Source organism: Talpa europaea (genome assembly GCF_964194135.1).
Source record: "Talpa europaea genome assembly, chromosome: 2".
NCBI lineage: Eukaryota > Metazoa > Chordata > Mammalia > Eulipotyphla > Talpidae > Talpa > Talpa europaea.
Window position 1 is genome coordinate 24,843,067 of NC_140068.1, and position 24,493 is coordinate 24,867,559.

At 42.3% G+C, this 24,493-nt stretch overlaps 1 protein-coding gene across 1 annotated transcript; it reads left to right on the forward strand.

Moving 5' to 3' along the window:
• The first annotated feature begins 1,680 nt into the window (after window positions 1-1,680).
• LOC311166964 (vascular non-inflammatory molecule 3-like) lies at window positions 1,681-12,525 on the forward strand. Its single transcript, XM_084227686.1, has 7 exons — window positions 1,681-1,749; window positions 1,861-1,991; window positions 5,621-5,813; window positions 7,493-7,784; window positions 9,937-10,310; window positions 11,407-11,580; window positions 12,264-12,525. Exons 1-7 carry the CDS (start codon window positions 1,696-1,698, stop codon window positions 12,390-12,392), a joined length of 1,347 nt encoding a protein of 448 aa, XP_084083812.1. The 5' UTR covers window positions 1,681-1,695; the 3' UTR covers window positions 12,393-12,525.
• The last annotated feature ends 11,968 nt before the right edge of the window (window positions 12,526-24,493 follow it).

A 24,493-nucleotide genomic window follows, 5' to 3' on the forward strand; every position in this document is an offset into this window, starting at 1 on the left:
AAAATAGGAAGCTGCCCTCAATTTTACAATGCCTGCTTAGCCTTGTTTTAGTTACCTAGCTTGAAGGCATAAATCATGTAGCACCTGTTTCTATTTTCTGAGTAACATACATTACCTAGGGAAATAATGTAACCAAGTTAATGTAACCAAGTAACCAAGTTAATCATAGACTGGGAAAATTAAAAAAAAAAAAAAAAGACTGTGCACTGTTAATGATTATTAATAAATTCTGAAACAATGTAAAAGTAAAATCACATGATTGCATGATGCAATGATCAAATAACAATTTCTGATGTATAAATAAAGACCCACTGAGACCCTCAGCGGGAGATGTCTGCACCCTGATCAAGTGTCAGTGTCTCCTCACTACCTCATCTACCTCATCCCCATTTCCCCCATCCCTCCATTCTGTCGATGCCCTCTCGTCCTTGCGGGGACCCTGCCCCAGTCAGAGATGGACTCCGGCACACCTGAAAAACAAACATCTTGAAAGATGAGGAAATTGTATAACCATAAAGCCTAGCTGCTGCGATTTCTGCACATAAGCTCCACAGCCTTCACCAGGTTTTGGAGAGGCCCAGGGAAGAACCCAGCCCGTGGGCACTCACCATCACTGAGCGTGTTATAATCTACATATACTTTACAAAGCATTCTGATGAAGTGCTGTTATTTTAGATTGAGGCAGGCATTCTTTCCAAGACAAACCAACAACTGTAGGTTCTGTTGATGTATTCTTATCATGCCCAAATTGAAAGCACCGTTCATGAACGCCTGAGCCCGATCATTAGCATGTCTGTATCTGCACTCCCTTGCCATTGATGAGATCTGTTAAAATTGGAACTGCCAGGACTCCCTGATGGCATAAGGGGTTAAGTGTCAGCACTCTGAAGCAATCTGCAGCTACTACAGCATGAGTTCGATTCCTGGTCAGGGAGGTGACCCACATAGCGCAGCAGACCTCTCCTGACTCACCCGCTGCTCCCCTCAGCAGTGTATTTCAGTCAATCTGCCTGTTCTCCCCACTCTGTCTCTGGTGAATCCTTTCAACCCCACACCTCTGGCCTACACCCCAGCTCTTGTAGCATAAATAAATAAATCTTAAAAAAAAAAATTGGAGCTTGCCTTACACTTTTCTGTGTCTGCCACAGCTACATACCTAAATTCTCAACAAATTATTGTTATAATGGCTGACCTCAAGAAGCATTTAGTATTGACCCTATTCAAGGAAATATTGACTGAATGGAAAGATATCATGGGTAGGAAAGAGAGAACTCAATAGTAAGTGTGTTATGGGCTCATTAATTCTACTTTTAGATGTTTATGTAGCTGTAAACAGTGTCAACAAAAGCCCTGCATACTTGAGTCAATCCAGTCATGTACTTCTGACAATTTTCTTGCACAACATCCCTTCTCTGTGCTGTGTTGTGTAACATACTCTTGAGAAAATATAAATAGCTGCTAGAGAGCAGCCTTTACCACAAGTTTTTTTCCAGTCACACAAAATCTGAGTTTATCAGAGAGCACAAAGTTGTAGCCATGATTTCATCATATTTTCCAAATTTTGTGGCAATTTTTGCCCTCCTTGTCCTGGGTGTTGGTGCACTGGAGACTTTTATTGCTGCAGTGTATGAGCATGCTGTGATTCTACCAAACAGAACAGAAACACCTGTTCCAAAAGAAGAAGCTTTGCTCCTGATGAATAAGAACATAGATGTGTTGGAGAAAGCAGTTAAACTGGCAGCCAGGAAGGTATAACCCTTTTTTTACTGCTTGGGTTTTTGTAAAGGAGATTTGAAACTTGGTGAGGGTAAGTTTTTGGAATTTATGAGAAACTCTTTTGCTCCCACTTATTTTGAACAGGGTGCGCATATCATTGTGACTCCAGAAGATGGTGTTTATGGCTGGGTTTTCACAAGGGAGACAATTTATCCCTATCTGGAGGATATCCCAGACCCTGAAGTGAACTGGATTCCTTGTAGAGACCCCAAGAGGTAATGTCATTGCTGTTTGATTTTTGAACCAAAAAATGTAATACTATAAAATACCAGTGGCAAATTTAGTAAACTTAATTTGTATTCTTTTTTTTCTTTTTAAATATTTATTTATTTATTTATTTATACAAGCACTGGGTACAGTCAGAAGTGCAGGAGAGTGAGAGAATTCACCAGAGCCAGAGCGGGGAACAGAACAGGCAGACTGACAAAATGCACTGCTGAGGGGAGCAGTGGGCGAGGCAGGAGAGGTCTGTTGTGCCATGTGGGACCCTCACCGGCAGCCAGGGATCGAACCAGTGCGGCAGAGTCTGCGGGCAGCTTCGCAGCCCAGCGCTCAACTGCTGCGCCACCAGGGGAGGCCCTTAATTTGTATTCTTGCTGGCAAACACTCCATGGCAATGGACTTAGATGGTTCTAATACTTCATAATGCATACCATTTGACACCGCCCCTATTTGGTAAATAATATGAGGTAATGATGTACAGGTTTCCTTCATGAATAATGTGCATGTACACAGTTTTTATGATGAATGTGCTTACTTGGGTTTTGACAAAGTAAAATAGTTTTAATATCTATATTTAATGTGTGTTTCCAAATATAAGCAAGTTCACCCATCAATACCTACCTCTTTTGTAGAAATGGTGAAAAATGAATGAGCTTATGTTTCCAAAGAGCTTTGCTCTACCACTGCTATTTGCATTGAGTGGAAATTGCATAGAGCTTGAAAAAGGAAGCACCCTCTCTAGGACCATAGTCTTCCACATCCTACCTGAGTGATGTGAGGCAAATAACCTAAATGCTTGATATTTCTAATCTGAAAAACAGGGATTATAAAATTTCCTCTCCTACTTTTCTTACAGAGTAGACAAGAGAATCAAGTAAAGCAATATATGTAGAATTTGTACATGATTGTGCTGTCTCCTGTGTTAACTAGCACTATATATATATATTTTTAACAGAAGGACCTGGATCCAAACTTGAAATTTTAATAATTATTAATAACTGTAATTTAGGTATAATTTTTAGAGAGAAAATCTATGTAAAACATAGAAAAGATTTATGATAGATTACTTTAGGTGTATTTACTTTTAAAAATAGCTCACATGTAATTCTTTTAATGGAAAAATCAGTGCATTAAAAAGCAATTTCATTTGATAATTTTGTAGACATATGCACTTGCTCAGTAAACTCTAATAAATCTGAAATTGATTGGAAAGTCAAGTTCAACGCTGTAACATAAGAACTCTGCTATGTGAGTCAGGTCTTACCCTGAGGTTTCACCTTTGAAAAAATATTCCCTGAGTGTTGCATAATCTGTGTTTACAGTAACCACGAAATGATGGCTTAATGTCTATTTGGTTGCAGGGTTTTTCCCAAAGCAGGAAGGTCTCATTGTTTTCAGTAATTCATGAGACTTACACTAAAATAAACTGTTTACCTAGGCTGATAAAGCTGACTTCCCTAAGGGAAACATGCCCCCAAATCTGCTAATTTGTTTCCAATGAATTAAATTCTGAAGGTAGATGGCTGCTGAAAGTTTAACATTATTGAGTCTTTCAGACATTACTCAAACGGCAAACTTTCAGTTATGTGTTATAAAAGAAGAAATCCAGTAATTAATTTAATGGCAATATTGATAAAGAAAGTCACTGTTTCTTGCTAGTATTTATTCCTAAAAGAACGAATAGAGGGCCAAGTGGTGGATATCCTTGAGTTTTTAGATATTATTGAGATTGCTGACATTTTATGTTCCCTTGGACTTTCCTTATGAGGAAAAATAGTAAATGTTAAGTGTAATTATTTTTTAAAAAAATAGAGCAAACATATTGTTACTAAAGATCTTAATGAATATGAATATTGACAGTATTGCCCTATTTTTCCTGAGATCAAAGATAAGCTCAATATCAAATGTAGAGGTACAGATCAGAGAGAACCCAAATGACCTCTAAAAGCAGTAAAGCCATCAATTTCCTGGTATAGCTTCTGGTTAATAGCTTCTGGTTAATAGCTCTGGCCAGTCCATAATGGCCGCTATTTGGTCCCAGGAACTGTGCCTAGTATACTATGCGCTTTATCTCATTCAGTTTATGGAACAGGTGAGAATTTTCCCATTTTATTTTTTTAATTTTTTTTAAGATTTATTTATTTATGAATACTAGAACTGGGGTACAGGCCAGAGGTGTGGGGAGGGTGAGAGGATTCACTAGAGACAGAGTGGGGAACAGAACAGGCAGATTGACAGAAGTACACTGCTGAGAGGAGCAGCAGGCAATGCAGGAGAGGTCTGCTGCGCCATGTGGGTTGCTCCCTGGCCAGGTATCAAACATGTACTGCAGTGGTTGTGGAGATCTTCATAGGTTGCGTCTTAACCCCTTGCACCACCAGGAAGGCCCAATTTTCCCATTTTAAATATAAGGGGAGACAAAGAAGGCTTAAGATATCACATCTGTAACTAACTAGCATGGTTGGAATTCGAACAGCCATTTCCGCTGAGCCTGCTCACTGAATGGACTCAGTGTCTGTGGCACCATGTTGCACTTGAAAATTCCAGAGACCAGTGAATCCACTTCTTTGACAGATGTTCTGGTTGCTAAAAGTGTGTCACTTCTCTCTCTGTAACTTCCTTTGTTTTTTGTTTTTTGTTTTTTTACTGCTTTTTGTGTATGTTCATATGTATATGACTCATCTTCAAATTAGAGCCATTGAAATATTTGAAGTCAGTAGGATTCCATCTATTTCATCACTTCCATCCCTTCTTATTTTTAGGATGATAACTCCAATGTGAGCTCACTAAGGAAGAAAGGAAGTTATTATATTGCATTGGCAAATAAGAAAACTGAGCCAGCCGAGTGAAGTTTTTCCTTTCTTTCTTCCTTTCTGCCTGCCTTCCCTCCCTCCCTCTTTTTTAAAAATAATTCTAGTACATAGTGTTTCATTTATATTCTATAGAAGATGCCCTACATGGGGCCAACTTTTTTTTTTTTTTTAAGATTTTTATTAATTTATTTATACCAGCACTGGGTATAGTCAGAAGCGCGGGAGGGTGAGAGAATTCACCAGAGCCAGAGCGGGGAGCAGAGCAGGCAGAAGGACCGAAGTACACTGCTGAGGGGAGCGGCGGGCGGCAGGAGAGGTCTGCATGCCATGTGGGGCCCTCGCCGGCAGCCGGGGATCGAACCTGTGCTGTAGAGGCTGCGGGCAGCTTCGCAGCCTAGTGCTCAACCGCTGTGCCACCAAGGGATATGGGGCCAACTTTTTGCTGCCTCTTAGAAAGACTGGCTTGTATTATAGAAAAGTTCCTCCCAGTTAGAATCTGTTAAATTTCAAGGCCTTCCTTGGCTTTCTTGGGAGTTGTTTCTAAGAGAAAGTATACTTCACTTCTATCTCATCCTCCACTGTCATCTTTTCTGTACTTCACGTTCACACTGCAATTTGGGATCTGATGTGTTAAAATAGTTTAGTTTTCATCAGGGTGAAGATTATGTTGCTTGTGAGCTTTAAAATCTTTATGATTCATCCTTAACTTAAAACTGTTGTGTTATATGTAATAAGCAAATGAAGTATCACTTTGGAAGTTTAGAAATCACTGAAATAGAGTAAGTTTAAGGCAATATCTATTGAATTAGGTTTGGCTACACTCCAGTGCAAGAAAGACTCAGCTGCCTGGCTAAGGACAATTCCATCTATGTTGTGGCAAACATTGGAGACAAAAAGCCGTGCAATGCCAGTGACCCGCAGTGTCCCCCCGATGGCCGTTACCAATACAACACTGATGTGGTGTTTGATTCTGAGGGGAGGCTGGTGGCCCGCTACCATAAGGTGAGAATTACTTGTGCCTTGGCTAAACTTGAGGTACTTTTTATTTTTCTTGTTTGTGATATGTACCCATACTTGTCCTTTGAATGTTGATAAGAGTATTGCTATGAATGTATTTTTAAATTATTATTATTATTTTAAAAGATTTATTTATTTATGATTATAAGAATTGGGGTACAGGCCAGAGGTGTGGGAGGTGAGAGGATTCACCAGAGACAGAGAGGGGAGGAGAATAGACAGATAGACCTACGTACACTGCTGAGGGGAGCAGCAGGTGAGTCAGGAGAGGTCTGCTGTGCCATGTGGGTAGCTCCCTGGCCCGGGATGGAACTCGCACGCAGAGGCTGTGGACAGCTTCACAGCGCTGCACTCAACCCCTTGCACCACCAGGGAGGCCCTGAATTTTAAAATTACTTAGATTTATATTTTGAATACATTCAAAATACTTTAGTTGAAAAGGGAACTTTATTTACATCAGTCTCATAGAAAGTTTCTGAGTCAGAATTAATCATAAAATAGAATATGGCAGAATATTAAAACAGATGTGATGCTATCCTAATAAAGAGTGAATATTCTGTGAGAGGAAAGAGAAATGCTAGATTTTATCCAGGATTTAATACCAGAATTATTTTTTTGGCCTAATTTGTTAATATTTTGTACTAAACTTTAGTTATTCCTTCAATTAGGCCTTTTTAAAAAAAAATTCCAATGATAGAAAACCCAAATAAAATTGACTTAAAAAAAAATGGGAATTTCCTGGCTCATGTACCTGAAAAAAATAGATCATAGAAGAGGGTAGTTCTAGTTTCAGGTGCATCCTGTCCCTCAGAGGTCCATACTCTGGCTCTCCATGCTCTTTGCTACACCTTTTAGTCAAGCAAACTATTTTTTAGAAGCCATGGGGCTGTTCAGTACAAAACTCACATCCTCGGGCAGCAAAATCTAGAGGAAGAGGCATTTCTCCCCCTAGAAGCCCTGCAAAACCTCATCATTTTTTCACTCCAGTGAGTATCAATAGAATCACTGAGTTTATCACTTTAGAATGACGGGTGGAGTGGAGAGGCAAGCAGTGAGGGCTGTTCCTTGAAGTGGGGAGGGGTGCTGTGCTGTTAGAGCATAGAAATTCATCCCTGGGTCAAGTAAAATACATGCTGTACTTCCAAGCAGGGTCAGTGGAATCTTGAAGCAATAATCAGTTTGGAAAAAAATTACCAATAACTTACTAATTAACAAGGCTTAGTTATTTTATTATCTAAATTCATTTAAAATCTACTTTTCTTCACTTATAGAAGCCTAGCAGTATCTTAGATATGACCAAGTCTATTTTATTAATGTGTTGGACTTCTTAGGGGCAGTGTTGTAGGTATTTAAAGAATACAGAGGAAAGCAATCTGAAATTTGTAGAATTCAAAATGTAAACCTCTGATTTTAAGACAGAAAGTAGCCTCTTAAATATCATTTGTAGTATAATTTCATTCACTGATTATAGAAAAATCAAGTTTTTTGATGAATGTCTAAATTAAAAAACTCATGGTATACTGGGTATGATTTACACAAGTTTGTAACTATTAAATATGCATATCATCATACAAGCACAAAAATATTTTATGGGTGTTGGTCCTTTCTGGCAATTTTCTTACTAATCTCCTCCCTTTACCTCCCTCCCCCACCTTTTTTAACAGTACAATCTCTTTGCAACTGAAATTCAATTTGATTTCCCCAAGGATTCAGAATTTGTGACTTTTGACACTCCCTTTGGGAAGTTTGGCATTTTCACTTGCTTTGACATTTTTTCTCACAATCCGGCTGTGATGGTGGTGGATGAATTTCAAGTTGACAGCGTTCTCTACCCCACGGCCTGGTACAATACGCTGCCCCTTCTCTCAGCTGTTCCTTTCCACTCAGCGTGGGCCAGGGCCATGGGTGTGAACCTGCTTGCTGCAAATACCCACAACACCAGCATGCACATGACAGGTAACTGGCATATGACAGGTAACGCTCATGTTCTTAGGAAGATCTCGCTGATTTTTGCCACACTTTTTTTTTGAAATGATTCTTTTATTGGGCCTCCTCTAGTGGCGCAGCGGTTGAGCGCTGGGCTGTGAAGCTGCCCGCAGCCTCTGCAGCGCTGGTTCACTCCCCGGCCGCTGGCAAGGGTCCCACAAAAAAAAAAAAAAGAAAAGAAAAAAAGAATCCTTTATTAGCTCTAATGTCACAAATTTAGTAATAGTGTGGATTTCTTGAACAACATCACTTAAGAACATTATCCTGTGAGTAAAGAACAAGGTAAATTTAAACATTGTTATCTCAGTTTTACATGTTATCTCAGTTTTACATGTTATCTCAGTTTTACAAGTGTCATTAAAAAAGCAAAGCCAAAAAGAAGGATTTTCCAGCCAACATCCTTTAGTAAAACTGGGTTAATAAATCTTACTTATACTTTCAGGTCTTATGTTCAGTTCCTTTATCCATTTTGAGTTGATTTTGGTGCATGGAGTGAAATAAAGATTTATTTATTTATACAAGAAGTGGGGTACAGGCCAGAAGTGCGGGAGGGTGAGAGGATTCACTAGAAACAGAGTGGAGAACAGAACTCGAAGATGGACCAAAGTACACTGCTGAGGGGAGCAGCAGGCAAGGCAGGAGAGGTCTGCTGCACCATGTGGGTTTCTCCCTGGCCAGGGATCGAACTTGTACTGCAGTGGTTGCAGATATTTTCATAGGTTGCGTCTTAACCACTTGCACCACCAGGAAGGCCCAATTTTCCCATTTTAAATATAAGGGGAGAGGTCTGTCACACTATGTGGGAATCTCCCTGGCTGGCAGGGAATCGAAACTGCGCTGCAGAGGCTGCAGACAGCTTCACAGTGCTGCATTCAACCTGCTGCGCTACTGGGGAAGACTTCTAGTTTCATTCTTTTGCATGTGGTGGTCCAGTTTTCCCAGCACCATTTATTGAACAAACTGTCTTTGTTCCATTGTATATAAAATATGTATAAATAAAGAAATTAATTTGTAAAAAAAAAAATCTTACTTAGATGGGTTTCCCTGATGGCACAGGGGTTAAAATCTCAGTGCTATCAGGCTATCACCAGCCACTGCAGCCTGGGTTCCACCCCAGGCCAAGGAGCTGACCCACAGATGGCACAGAAGACCTCTCCTGCCTCGCCCACAGCTCCCCTCAGCAGTGTATTTCAGTCAGTCTGCCTGTTCTGCTCCCCACTCTGTCTCTGGTGAATTCTCTCACTCCCCACCTCCCACACCTCTGGCCTACACCCCAGTTCTTGTATACATAAATAAATAAAAATGAATATTTAAAAAAAATCTTATGACATGATTAAATAAATCTTTTTTTTTTTTTTTAAATAGAGGCATGCTTTATTTATTTGTTTGCTGGTTTGTTTGTTTGTTTTGTTTATACATGCACTGGGTACAGTCAGAAGCGCGGGAGGGAGGGTGAGAGAATTCACCAGAGCCAGAGCGGGCAGCAGAGCAGGCAGAAGGACGGAAGTACACCGCTGAGGGGAGCAGCGGGCGGCAGGAGAGGTCTGCGCGCCATGTGGGACCCTCCTCCGGTGGCCGGGGAGCAGCCGGGGATCGAACCGGTGCCGCAGAGGCCGCGCGCAGTTTCGCAACCCAGCGCTCAACCGCTGCGCCACCGGGGAGGCCCATGATTAAATAAATCTTAATCACTTTGGACTTAATCAGATTTTTAGAGTTCATCCTTTATTGTATCTGTGGTCAATGTAATATAGGCACGACATTGCTTTGTTATTTGTTGATGATCCAGTTTGAGAATCTTAAGCATAAATAAATTAGATCAGTGGAGAGCTATAATACTCATATTTGGGGAATTTTCTAATTTGTTGATAAGTTGCCTAAAAAAGAGTAGGTAAATAAAAAAAGTAAGCCTCCCAAGCCCACCGATAATTTCAGCACACATGGTATCTCATAGAGGGCACAGAGCCAGGTTGGAGCTTATTCCTATGTGATAAACTATCTCCTTAACTCTCTTGAAAATATTTATGGTTTTCTAACTTTATATTTCATTTCTCATAGACATGATTCTATTAGTTTGTGACCATGCAAAACTGTGACAAAATTTGTGTTACTTTGTCACCCACAGGGAGTGGAATCTATACACCAGAGGCGGTCAACGTGTATCATTATGACATGGAAACAGAGAGTGGCCAGCTGCTGCTGTCAGAATTAAAGTCTCGGCCTCGGGGAGAGCCCACTTACCCTGCAGCTATTAACTGGAGTGCTTATGCCAGAAGTGTCAAGCCCCCCACATCTGAGCAGTCAGATTTTCGGGGGATGATTTATTTTGATGAGTTCATCTTCACTGAGCTTAAACAAAATGCAGGAAATTACACAGTTTGCCAGAAAGACCTGTGTTGTCATTTAACTTACAAGATGTCTGTGAAGAGAACAGATGAGGTGTATGCATTAGGTGTCTTTGATGGACTGCACACAGTAGAAGGCCAATATTATTTACAGGTAGAAATGTTTAAATTACTTTGTCTTCTAGGTCTTTGTTGTATTTCTTTAAATATTGTGTTGGATTCAATTAATTGGTCTATTGTTACACTTATTACTGAATTCTTCCCAGAAAACTTTATTTGTTCTGTCTCAGCAAGAACTGAATTACTTCTCTTAGTTGCAAGGTAAAAATATTAAGTGAATCAATTTTGTTTTTAGTAAGGTCAAGTTCAATTTTACAAAGCTGTACCTTTTCTATGCATTCTCAGTGTGTTTAACTGAAATCCAGATAAAAAACCTACTTCACATTGGGATGCAGTACAGTGAAAATGTGTAGCTGAGTTGAAGAGATTTTCATTGAAATGAACATCTTATGGTTACAGGGCAAGCCCCATATAAAATGGGTTGCCTGACTATGGGTCCTCACCTGTGCGCTTAAAGGGGACTTAAACTGCAGGCACACACAAAAGATTAGTAAAAGGTTTACTTACAAGGGAAAGGGTAGTGAGGAAATGTACAACTCAGAGATAAAAGAGGGAGATAAATTCTTAAATGCGTCCTACCTATTCCACTGACCTAGAATCCCAAATGACCCCCCAAGACCAATCCTGTCTGGCCAAGAGCACGAGCCAAGAAAGCAAGACCCCACTAAACATGGCTGGTTATAAAACCAAACCAGAGAAAATGGCTGCTTAACTCTGCCCTTAAGTCCTCGCAACCTCCCTTTGGGGATCATGGGATTTGTAGTTCCCAGTGTCTTGATGGAGTGGGGGTGGCATCCACAAAGCCTGTATGGAGTTTGCACAGGACATCCTTTCCCCCTATCATTATGAGATAATTCATATTAGAATTAGAAATGATGTGGTATGATAATATGCAAGGCACTCTGATTTTTAATAATCTGTATATTCTGTTTTGTCTCATTGGAAAAAAGGAGCGAATCCTGACCACTTAGAATGATTTCAGAAGGCACCCAGGCATGGGTCATGATCTGCAATTGAAAACTCTGCTAAAGAGGCAGACTATGACTCTTCCACTATTCTTTGAAATCTTGTCATTTAGCTGAGAGAATATTTCTCAGATTTCAGACCACTTTTTTTCTTTTCCTGTATAGGTCTGCACATTATTGAAGTGTCAAACCACGGACCTGAGAACTTGTGGGGAGCCTGTGGGGTCAGCTTTTAGCAAATTTGAAGAATTCTCCCTCAGTGGCACATTTGGAACGAGTTATGTTTTCCCACAGATGGTTCTCAGTGGCAGTCAGCTTGCCCCTGAGGGACATTATGAGGTAGGCAGTTTTCTGGATGGTACATTTCTCTGAACAGATGGGGTAGACTGGCAGACTGAAAATGCTTGAAGCGATTTGACAACATTGCAATATAGTGGCTCATGTTACATATGTATACTTATATGATATGTAGAAGCTATGATCTAGAAGGCAAGTTGTGGTTCTAGATTGTCTTTAGGCTGTGTTGGAAGTTTCACTTTTTGACATAATGAGATTTTGAGATCCAGGGCAGCAGTGCTATTATGGAAAAATTAAAGTAATATTGATTACGGGGATCATGGCAACAATGTTCCCTTTGTTTGCATGGTACAGAAGGTCCACATTAAATAAATTAAATAATGCATCTGCAATTTATGTTGTGGGTGCATTATTTTGAGAAGTTGTTCTAATCATAGTGATAGTGTATAATTAGGCAGTGCTTCATGAGTTAGATCTTTTTTTTTTTTTTTTGCATTGTCTCATATGACTACCTGCAATATTTTATTTGCCCTATTTTCACCCAAAGTTCCTCTGCTATCTGACCTTGAGATCTGAAACATGTGTGTTCTCATACCTGAAATATGGGTCTTCTCACAGCGAATCCTTGGTGCTTTTTATGCTGCTTTTAAAGAATGATTTTATCAGAGAAGTTCTCTTGGCTGGAAACCAAGCCCTGAACTTAATCCTTTGATTTCCTTGGTCAGATTTTAGGAGATGGACGTCTGAGGAGCCGCAGCGGAGTCCCTTTGCCTGTCTTGGTGATGGCCCTGTATGGAAGAGTGTTTGAGAAGGATCCTCCGCGCTTAGGGCAGGGACCCGGGAAATCGCTGTGATTCCTTTCACCAACACCCTTTCCGTGTTAGCCTGGTAAAGAGAGGGGGGTACTTAATTTAAAAGAGATGTCATAAATTTGCTGAAACAACAAAATTAAAATTTAAAAAACAATGGATGTGTGTAAATTTTCTATTTCCATATTTGATCTAGCACAGACTGATTTCTGAGCTTCATACATCTTTCGTGTAGGTGCATCACATTATGTAAGTGGCTATATGTATAGAGGAGCAAGTGGGAGGGGAGGACTAGAAAAATCCTTCTTATCCTTTTTGTGGCAAATGTTGTTTCCATCTTTTATAAATCCACAGGGCAACGTTGAATATGCTGAGGATGTTTGATTCCCATAATTAAGATACCAGAGGTTAAAAAACAAAGGCATCTTTTAAAGTAATTATGAATAATGTTTTAACTAGTTAAAAATGTTCTATTATCTCTTTTATTCAGCCTTTTTTGTGTAATAATATAGAAATTAGATAACTCAAATGAAAAGAAAAAGAAATAAATGATCTCCTTCAGACTATACCCTGTTTCCTTATGAAATTACTATTTTCTGAAATTCACCTAGTCCTGGTTAAGCCCCTGGGTTCCTAGTTTAGGGGAAAAGGATGTCCTGTGCTAAGGGGTTTGGCACAGCCTGAGCCAGACCTGGCGCTTCCATAGAAAGGGACACCTTGTCACCTTTCCCCCAGTTACCCTTGGTCCCTCGACCTACAGCCCTGAGTCTGTTTTCTGGTTGGTCACTGATTAACTCTGGGAAAATACCTAGGGGAGCACTGGGCCTTCTGGGTGGTGCAGGAGTTGTTGAGGATATCTCCAAGTTTGGGTATACTTGTCCTTCCTGAAAATTACTTTCCCAAGGTGTTTATTTCCATTCACTTTAACTCAGGGCACTTCTAGGAAGGCAGGGTCATTCTAAGGAGCAGAAAATGCCAGTGGTCTCTCTGCTCCCATAGTTCCGGGACTCTCTCCAGGGATATGATAATTGGGTCCTAAGGTTGCACCTGCACCCTGAACTACTCCATGTGGGACACAGAAGGGTGACTCTCTTCCTTATGAACTGTTAATGGATTCTGGGTTCTTGAGTTCTTCAAAAAATAGAAATAATGGAAATTGTAATGCTGCAGGTATTGTTACAGGGCAACCCCAATGTGAAATGGATTGGCTGACTGTGGGTCCTCACCCACAGGCTTCAAAGGGACATATAATAAGCTGGAATCCCAATAGCATGCTGAAATCTGGCAAAAAGCCAAGCACCCCCATGGCCCACGTGTCTGGCTATGTACAAAACCTGGCTGCTTAACTCCACCCTCAGTCCCAGCAAGCCTCCCTTCAGTGGTGATAATGTTATGGGACTTGTCGTCCTTGATGTCTTGGATCTCTTTGGTCTGGGTGGGGGTGGGGCCCATAAGACCTATTTGTGGAATTTGTTCAGGACATACTTCCCTCCCCTCCCCAACAGTATCAAGTAGGAATTAATTAAAGCTTATGTAATTCAGCATAAAGGAATCAACATTAGGGTCTGTGTGCTGTTCCTCAAGGAACAGGTGGACACTCAAGGCAGCTTTAACACAGCATCGTCAGAGGGCCGGAGTCTTGTCTTTGCTCTTCCTTTCATGAGATCATTCCATCCCTACAACTCGTCATATCCTGGCTTGTGATCGCTTCATGGTAGATTCCAAACCATTCACTTGAGGGTTGTTAGTGGTAAAAATTTACTTTATCTAAAGAATGTATTGGGAGGGCCTTCCCTGGTGGCCCATGCGGTTGAGAGCCGCTCTGTGAAACTGTCAGCAGCCTCTGCAGCGCTTGTTCGTTCCCAGCCGGCCAGCAAGGGTCCCACATGGCACAGCAGACCTCTCCTGTCTCGCCCACTGCTCCCCTCAGCAGTGTGTTTCTTCAGTCTGCCTGTTCTGTTCCCTGCTGTCTCTGGTGAATCCTCTCACCCTACCGCGTATCTGGCCTGTACCCTGGTTCTTGTACAAATAAATAAATAAATCTTAAAAAAATTTTGTTTTGCCCCATTTTAATGTTCATTCTTTTTTTTTTTTGAATTTTCTTTGACCTCTTTTATTTTTCCCTCCCCTATCTCATTTTATTTACCATGACTTATAATAAGGAATTCAGGTAGACTCAGTTCTCACAGCTGTGGCTTTCTGATCTAATTCTTTCTTTGGAAAGTGAAACCATCTTCACACTTCAGCTAGTATTTCTGAGGTAGCAGAGTATAATTAATGGGTGAGCAGAATTTTTGATTTTTCAGAAGAGTCACATAATAATTAGGGGCTATGTTAAAAGAGGTTTTATTAAGTTCTATGGCCTATATTTATGTTACAAGTTGGACAACTTTATCACACTGATTAATGTCATAAGAAAATTGATACATAAAATATTAACTTCTAAGCAAATATATATAGCAACACTGTTGTAGAAATTCTGGCCTTTTACCCAGGCAGAGGAAGAACCAGGGGTACTTCAGGAATGGTGAGGTCATGGAAAGCTTTATTACTCATGCATGAGGTCCCAGACTTGTGTAGCCCTGTAAGGTCTGAGCACAAGTTTAAAGACAAAGGGTTCCTTGTACACATAACTATCTTCATATTTGTTACATTGATAGCATCTTTTTTCAGCAGGCACAACCATTTGCTTCAGTCCCGATGGCCTTGGAGAGACAGACCAGCTTTGACTGGCTATCCCATCCTTCTGAAATGCAACTTTGTTTAGATAGGAGTGCTGAGGCCCTGGCCATGAATTTTTAAAGGAAAGAGCTGGAATTATGCAAACTTGTTAATTATGACTGCACTGAAGTGTTCATTGCACCTGAGCTGGAAGTTCTGCTGGAATCTTTATTATATTCATTTGCTTAATAATATATATATATTTTAAAGATGTATTTATTTATCCATACATACAAGAACCGGGGTACAGGCCAGATTCATTGGAGGATGAGCGGATTCACCAGAGACAGAGCGGGGAAGAGAACAGGCAGACTCACTGAAATACACTGCTGAGGGAAGCAAAGGGTATTGTTATAGGACAGGGAGAGGGGCAGCCCAAACCCCGCAAACCTGCCTATTCTAAATGGGTTCTGCCATCCGCCGCATCAACACAAAACATAGGAGACTTTAATGGGAAGGAACTTTAATAAAACTAGGAAACAATACAGGTAAGGCAAAGAGTCTAGTTTCTAAATGAAGCACCCAAAGTTACCCATCCCCTCGTGGGTAAAAGTCCATCCAAATGGGATTGGCCCAGAGCAAAGCCCCAAGGCCTGCCACAAGTCTAAAGCATCTTCCAGTGGGGACCCACAGAAAAGGGTCACAAACAACCGGACAAGCCCGGAAGGAAAAGAGCAAAATCAACATCAAGATAAAAGCTGCCATTGTCACCTCCCCACGGGTCTCACCCACATCTGTGTCACCCAGTCCACGACCAAAAGACAAGCACAGTTTCTTCATGTGTCTCTAGGCTCCATGCGCCTCTTCCAGGTCTCCTGGCTCCATCCTGCTTCCTTCCTCAGTCTCCTCTTCAGCTTCTCCTCTTCCTGCTCAGCTCCACCCTCCCTTGGGTGGGGCAGGGAACCTCCCCCTTTCCTGGGGACCACCCTGTTACAGTATGACAGGAGAGGTGCTGCACCATGTGGGAACCTCACTGGCCGGCAGGCCTGGATCGAACCAGGGCTGCAGAGGCTGTGGACAGCTTCACAGTGCTGTGCTCAACCGCCTGTGCCACCAGGGGAGGCCCTTAATAATATGTTTTCTCATCAACACCAAGTAGACAGAGTTGTAACCTTTTATCATATACACCATAATTCTGTGACCCTACTTCCGATCGCCAACACAGTTCTGACCCCAAATTCTGATGTGTCAGGGCTTCCTACACAGACCAACAAATTCTTTGGCATCACGTGGATGTCCTACAATTCAACTCAATTCTACAGTGTTAGACCCTATAGATAAAAGGTTCAGTTCCACGAAACACACCCTCCTCCAACTTCAGATGCCAAACCCAGTGCTACTGACTATGAATAAATCATCTGTTCCTGTGACGCCCTCCCTTGAGGGTGATTAATTTGCAAGAGTAACTCAAGAACTCAGAAAAACATTTTACTTACTAGATTGCTGGTTTACTATAAAAGGTTTTAATCCAGGAAAGTCAGGTAGAGGAGATACATAGGACAAGGTATGGGGGAAAGGCATTGAACTTCCCTGCTCTCTTAGCTTGCCACCGTCTCCAAATCCCCTTGTGTTCACCAACTCACCAGCTCTTTGAAGCCTGCCATTACAGATACAATTGATTAAATCACCAGTGATTGAACTGAAACTGTAACAAGGAAAAGGAGAGGTTCCGGGTTCCCTGCCCCACCCAAGGAAGGGTGGAGCTGAGGAGGGAGGAGAAGAAGCTGGAGAGCAGATGGGTAGGAAGAAAGGATGGAGGATGGAGAGTTAGAGAGACAAGAAGTTGGCACATGGAGCAGAGAGACTTGTGAAGAAGCCGCACTTGCTTTTTTGATCCTGGACTGGTTGAAACAGATGTGGGTGAGAGACCCATGGGGAAGTTAACGATGGAATTTTTTAATCTTGATTTTTATTTTATTCTTTCTGTCCCAGACATGCTGGGCTCCTTCTGCCCCTTACCTGTGGGTCCCCACCAGGAGGTACCTTAGGCTTGTGGCAGGGTTTCAGGCCTCAGAGGCCCTGTGTTGGGTCAACTGTTTGGCCGGCCATTTACCCACCAGGGATGTGTAACTTTGGGTGTTTGATTTGCAAATTTTATTCTTTTTCTTGTCTATATTGCACACTGATTGTATTAAAGTTCCCTTCCGTTAAAGGTCTTATGCACTAGAGTATGTTTTGTCTTGATGTAGCAGGTGGTAGAAACTATTTAGAGTGGGCAGTTTTGAGGTTTCTATGGTGCTCCTTATCCTGCTTTATAACAAAATCTCTGCACCTCTCCCCTTCCCTAACATTGTGTTGGGAACTGAGTTTTAACCTGCCAGTCCTCTGACTGGTTTTCTTAGAACCAGCTTCATTCTTAAGTCTGTTAGTAACTCACCTCATTGACATAACAAAAGACATCTTTACTGCTCTCAAAGGAAATTCTAAAGATTTTAGGTGCTCTATGGGGAACTAAGACCTAATATCTATTTCTTAAAATAAATTGGAGTCTCACACATACACTTATATGTGTGTGCACACATGTACACATGTGTGTGGATGACTCTTCAGTGTTCACCAGATATTCTCAAGTGCTTGTCTCATCTCACCTGAAAAATAACCCTGTGAGATCAGCATAAGCAGTGACCAACCTGGATCAGCTGGATCAATAGAGGAGATAACTGATAAGGTAAGTAAACTGATGTTGGCACCAGATGATGTGAAGAGTCTCTTTATGGTCGCCAAAATGTTGTAGGTTGTCGAGTGCACTCTGGGAAAGGTTTCACCAAAGCTCCCTTTTCAGCAGCGCGTGGCAAGTTCCCCAGGTGAGTTTCTCCATGAGGCAGAGACATTAGTTATATTTAAGGAACAGGTTTATTAGGGAAAGGGAAAGGGACAGGTTTGCTAAGAGAGGCCTGCATGGTTGCAGGCGGGTGGCCTTGAGGAGAGCGGCCTCTGCTTAGGGAGGTCAGTGAAAAGAAGTTCTGGCATGTACAGGTCATGGCATCCAGAAAGCTGCTGGCCTGCAGAGCTAGAGAGTTGGTGAAAATGTAACAGGGTGGTCCCCAGGGAGGGGGGAGGTTCCAGGTTTCCCGCCCCACCCAAGGGAGGGTGGAGCTGAGCAGGGAGAGAGGATGCTGCAGAGGAGGCTGAGGAAGGAAGGAAGCAGGATGGAGCCAGAAGGAGGCCTGGAGGAGGCACATGGAGCCGAGAGACACGTGAAGAAACTGCGCTTGCCTTTTGGTCGTGGACTGGGTGACACAGATGTGGGTGAGAGATTCGTGGGGAGTTGACCATGGCAGTTTTTGTTTTGATTTTGATTTTGCTCTTTTCCTTCCAGACTTGTCTGGTTGTTTTTGATCCTTTCTGTGGGTCCCCACTGGAAGGTGCTTTAGACTTGTGGCAGGCTTTGGGGCCTTGCTCTGGGCCAGTCCTGCTTGGGTGGACTTTCACCCACGAGGGGACGGGTAACTTTGGGTGCTTGATTTAGAAACTATATTCTTTGCCTTTCCTGTATTATTTCCTAACTGTATTAAAGTTCCTTCACATTAAAGTCTCATAAATGTTTTGTGTTGATGCAGCTGATGGCAGAAACTATTTAGAGCAGGCAGATCTGTGGGGTCTGGGGTGCCCCTCTCCCTGCCTGTAACAAAAAGAGGCAACTGCATAGTCACAGGTGGGCAGCGGGAGGGCTGCCCTGAGCCTGTGCAGAGACTGCACTGATATAGGCCTTTTCTCTTTGGGTGGGTTCACTCCTCCGTGGAGTGGCCTGTTTCTTGCTGATGTTGGGTAACAGGCAAAACTAGAAAGGGATCAGAAATTCCAGGGTGGGTCCAATCTCCATATCTTTACCCTCAGACCTGTGCTCCACTCCCTATAGCATTCTGATTCTGCTTCTGTCTCAAGCCTTGTGATAAGGCCCTGGTGCCTGAGGGTCACGACCTCTACTGCTGGGTTAATGGTCATGTTATTCCCCTTAACCCCCACCTCCTTGTGTGAGTCAGGTTTTGGTCTTGTGAGGGCTCCTTTCCTATTTTTCTATTCTTGTCCTCCATCATAAACTATGTGAGATCCCTTGGCAAGCAGTGTCAGTGTTGTAGAGCAACCCCAATACAACTTAGGACATCATTTCCCCCTAACAGCAGTACTGGGGCATGAATCAGCCTATTTCTTTAGAAGACATGTTTATTAGATCTTTTGTGTACCAGGAATTGTGCTGGGGATATAAAGATAGTGAAAGATGGTGCCTACCCCCTTCAGTGCTTGTGCTCCTGTTTTCCCTGTTCCTGATGTATTCCACTAGGGCTGAAACAAAACTTGTGGTTCAGTTCCTTTTAAGGTCTGCTGCCTAAGTAGGTATCATTGCTATTAATCAACAAAGTCAGACAACTCTGGGTCTCCTTCCTTCTCTGGCAGTGGGATTGTTGTAGAGCAACCCTGATACAAAACGGGGTGCCTGACTGTGGGTCCTCACCCGCATGCTTAAAAGGACTTATCAATGCTCTACTGCAGGCACACGTGAAAGGTTAATAAAAGGTTTATTTACAAGGGAAGGGGAAATGAGGAAATGTACAGCTCAGGGAGAAAAGTGGGAGACAAAGTTTTAAATGCGTCCTACCCGATCCGCTGATCAGGAATCCCAAAATGGCACTCTGAGAGCTGGCCGCGAGCCAGGAGCCGTGAAGCCAGGAGGCGAGCGATAGCGAGCCCCCCAAGGCCCACATGTTTGGTTTTTATACCCAACCTGGCTGCCCAACTCCACCCTCAGGTCCCAGCCACATTCCCTTTGGTGGTGATGGGATTTGTCTTTCCCAATGTCTTGATGGCTTTAGTCTGGACTGGGAGTGGAGTCCACAAAGCCTGTATGGGATTAGCTCAGGACATCATTTCTCCCTAACAGGATGTCACATTTCACTTTTCCTTCTTGAAGGTTTTGTTGGAGGAGTACTGAGTGATGAATAAAGGCTTCTCTGCCGCGGACCAGTGCAGCGGTGGATTAGCAAGGCTAACCCAGTGATGAGAGACTGAGCAGGGCGGTCAAGGATTCGGTGCAGAAATGACAGAAAGACACACTTCAAGAGTGAAGATCTCAATGTAATTTGCTCAAATCATTACGCATATTTATACATTTTTAAAAGGCATTAGGTCACACAAAATTTATTTTCCCAGCATAACAATGTTTTTTGTTACTTAGGCATAGAATACAATTTTCTAGCTAATGATTTACAAGTTGCTAAGCATATGTGGTTACAATACATTTCCTGAAACTGATTTTTCACATATATAGAAAAAGTCAGATAGGTAAGAAAATAGTATAATTACAGACAGGTTGCTAAGTTGCTTTTTATTCAGGAACAATGACTAACTGGTTAATAGTTAAACTGCTTTGTAGGTAATTCCATCAGGCTTGTTTGTAGGCAACGCTCTTAGCAGCCTTGTTTTCAAGAAAAGGAGGGGTTTTTTACTGCAGCCTTATTGCCTAGATTGGGCTTATAGACCTTTAGCCATATATTTGAATTGAACGCCAAAGATTATTAATATGAAGCCCCTCGGGGACTGCGCCTATCTTAGGTCGTCAGGAGTCACAGACATGAGGCTGGCCAGTGCCTTCTGCCCCCATCTTACCTGTCATTGACTGTCCAGTCCAGCGCACAGGGGAAGGGGGTCTTATTCACTCAGATGTATTATGTGTCTGAGTGAAAGCCTCCCTCTTTTCCAGTGAGGTCACTGGCGTTCAGCGGCAGGGGCTGCCGCACCTCTCTTTCTGTTCAAGTTTTGTTGGTGACAATTCCCCTGATCTCTGCATGAGCAGAAAGGCTGTATTTGGGGAGTAAAGCAGAATGTAGGTTGCTCATCAAAGGTCACAGACTTGCATTGATATGCACACTGTTGCCATAATTACAGCTTTTGCAGATATAGTCCCCTACCCGGGAATTGAACACAGGTTATTGGGATGCAAGCTCTGAATCCTAATCACTAGACCCCCATAGGTTCTGTGTTTCATGAAGCCACAGGAGAGACTTTGATAAATCCCGGGTAAATAAGCAGAAGGAAGAAAACTTTATTTAAAAGAGTAGGTAAGAAAAATTTTATTTAGAGGAAAGAAAAGGAATAAAAACAAAGCAAAGACTCCTGAGCCCAAGGTACCGGTACCGGGAAGGGTTGAGGATGCAGTAATGGATTCATGCCTAGGGTATATATACACTTGCTCCTAATAATTCTAAAATCCCATTGTCCTCTTTGTGATTGGCTCTCTCAGTTGTCATGATGGAGGACAGGAAGAGAAAACTGGAAAGGATGTTCCACAAGACTCGCTCAAGGAGGTGGGGATAGAAGATATTAGCATAGCCATTGACCCAGCTGTAGAAACCAAGATCCTTAGGCGCCAAGGCCTAGATTACAAAGCATAAGATCCAAGCAGGTATCAGACTGCTGTAGGGAATGTCTACAGAGCACTGACCCAAAGGTAAAGATATGGAACGTGTTCTTTAAATATAACTACCGTCTCTGTCTCAGAGAGAAGCTCAGCCTGGGAAGCTCGCTGCATGCCGCTGAAAGGGGAGCTCTGGTGAAAGCTTTCCCAGAGTGAGCCCAAAGACCCCCACACTCCAAACCCATTAACTCCAAAAGCGACATCCGTCACTCTCCCCAGGTCCAGAATTGCCTCTTGCTTCTCAGTTCTCAGAGTGTTTTCTTTTACTGCTCCTGTCCAGGGTCTTGTTACTCTTTTGAAATTTACTGTCCTCCTTTGTTAGCCCTCCTGAATTTTTCTGGCCTGATCTGTGGAGAATGTTTTGGCTAGCCCCTCTTGGGATTTATGGACCTTGTCTCCACTGTTCTCTCCTGGAGTATTCTGCCTGCGCTGCCTGACCCTGACAGCTGCCTACTTTTCCCTAGCTTGCCTAGGACTCAGCATTAGCGATCAGGAGACCAGCTGGGTGAGGTAGTAGGAGACTTTGCTGACCCACCAGTTCCAGTGTCAGCCGATGACATTCTACTGCAAGAACCATGTTTGTCTTGTCTAAGGAAGATGTACTCTGCTAATATATTTCAGGAGGCCATGAGTGCCAGGTGGTGGGAGTGGTAACATGTTGTGGGAGGGGTTGGGATAGATGATCTTATTAACCTAAAAATTCAGGAGGCTATTAAAGAAGCAAACATTTGGGAACCAAAGAATTGCAATTGGGGAGGGGAGCACAGCTTAGGTAGAAACACCAAACGTGGAGCCACAAAAGTCTGGGGTATTTTTTTTTTCCAAAGATTTATTTTATTTATTTATGCATACAGGAACTGGGGTGTAGGTCAGAGGTGCGGGAGTGGGGAGTGAGAGGATTCACCAGAGATAGAGTGGTGAACAGAACAGGCAGATCTACTGAAATACACTGCTGAGGGGAGCAGCAGGCTAGACCAGAGAGGTCTGCTGTGGCATGAGGGTCACCTCCCTGGCCACAGATCAAACTCAGGCCTCAGGTGACAGTGGCTGGTGATAGCTTGATAGTGCTGAGACTTTAAGCCCTGCACCACCAGGGAGGCTCCAAAAGTCTGGGGGGTTCTTAAAGAGATAAAAAGGAGAATGAGATCATGGAAGATGAGGGAGTGATGAGGCAATAGTTTTGGTGAAGGAGTCAAAATGTTCACAAATCATTGGAAGGGTCACAAGTAAAAATAGGTAAAAGTTCACTTTATCAGTCCTTTCAAACCAGATATCCTCGTTACAGTTGGCCTCTTGTAATGCTGATGGTTTTGGTCAGTCCAAGGGTCAACTCCTGTTTAAAAAGAACTGTAAAGAGGTTTTTTTTTTCCCTGATAGTGGCTTTCTCCCACCCTGTTTTAATATGACTCTAGTTATCTACTTTTGCAGTCTAATGATTAAGCTTGTGTCTTGTGATGAGCCTGTGCTGACCTTCACAAGCACTCCTCAGCTTTTTCTTTTTGCCTTGGCTGATGCTGCAAGATCAGGGGCTCCTGGCAAATCGTTTCCCTTAAGGGCTGGCTTGTTTTTATGTCCCAAATGCTCTGGATTTACTTTAGAGTGGATGCATTTCTCCTCCGGTAAGAAGCACTAGCACCAGGCATTTCTTTGTTGTTTTTCCAAAGAAAGTAGTGGGGATCCTTAAGGAAAAAGTCACAGAAGTATGAGGGTTTCCTAATTCTGACACCTCCAGGTTTTTAACTCTCAGACTTGTCCACACCTTGCCTCCAGCCAGTCATCGTTGGTTTCAGTGATCATACCAGCGCAGGATCCAGTAAGAGGTAAGCTCATATCACTCCAATTTGTGGTCAGTGGTTGTCCTGTGAATTTAATTTTCTGATGTATCCTAGAAAAGTTATTGCTTTTCAGTTGTTCAGTTGGGTCCTGTGATAATGGGAGAGATGAGTTCCAAGCACTTTCTATATGGGACAGGAAACCCAATGGGAGGTTCTTGTTTCATATTTTTATCTAATAATATCAAAGAATTGATTTTTTAAAAAAAATCTTGGTTACTTATTTCAGTTTTAATTGTTATTTGTTTCCTTTTATAAATTGTTATGTAACCATCATATCTTTGCATGAATTACTAAGTTTCGGCCACCTTCCTCATCTGTGAGGGATATGTCCCAACACCACCAGCAGTGGCCTGGAACCTCACATACTACTAAATCCTAAATAAACTATGGTTTTTCCTCCTGAACACTGTGAGGACAGGATCTGTTCAGAGATCTTTCCTTGTACATGGAAGTTGTCTCCCCTGGTATCTTCTCTGGCATTCTCCCTGTGTGCTTGTCTGACTTCAAATTTCCCCTTCTTCAAATTTCCACTCCTTGGATTTAGTGCCTCCCCTGCTCTAGAATGCTTTCCCCTTAACTAATTGCACCTATGACAATTCTTTTTCCAAAAAAGTCACATTCTAAGGTACAAGAGATTATGACATAAGCATGAATTTTTGGAATTCCTATACTTATAGTACTTCAACAGACAGGAGCATATGTAAATATTGTGAAGACTAGTTTACAATTATTAAATTATTATTACTCTCATTATGTCTTCGGGTTTCCTATTTACTTTGTTTCCTCAAAATGGGAAATTGGGGCAAGGAAGAACACATAAGCCTTAGTCATTATTTATTGCTCTATAATACATTTTCCCCAAATCTAGTGGCATGGAACAACAAGCAGATATTAAGCCATATTTTCTGTGGGGCAGCACAGTACCTCTAGCCCAGGGTCTCTTTCATAAGGCTGCCATCAAGCTTTTGGCCAGGTCTGCAGTTTTCTGAAAGTTGTACTGAAAGATGATTCCCCCATCTAGCCTCCAGAGCTGAGAGACAATACATTTCTGTGGGTTAAGTCCAGTTTGGGGTACTTTGTTACATCAGCCTTAGGAAACTAATACACACACATTTTCCTATGTTAACCTCATAGATTCTTGCAATAAGGGAGTGTCATATGCTCAATAATGATACAAA

Bases quoted from the DNA above. Each gene is read 5' to 3' on its own strand.
- LOC311166964 (XM_084227686.1), top strand. From the start codon at position 1,696: ATGAATAAGAACATAGATGTGTTGGAGAAAGCAGTTAAACTGGCAGCC. The intron at 1,992-5,620 runs GTAATGTCATTG...CTATTGAATTAG, and splicing joins CCTTGTAGAGACCCCAAGAG to GTTTGGCTACACTCCAGTGC. The intron at 5,814-7,492 runs GTGAGAATTACT...CTTTTTTAACAG, and splicing joins TGGTGGCCCGCTACCATAAG to TACAATCTCTTTGCAACTGA.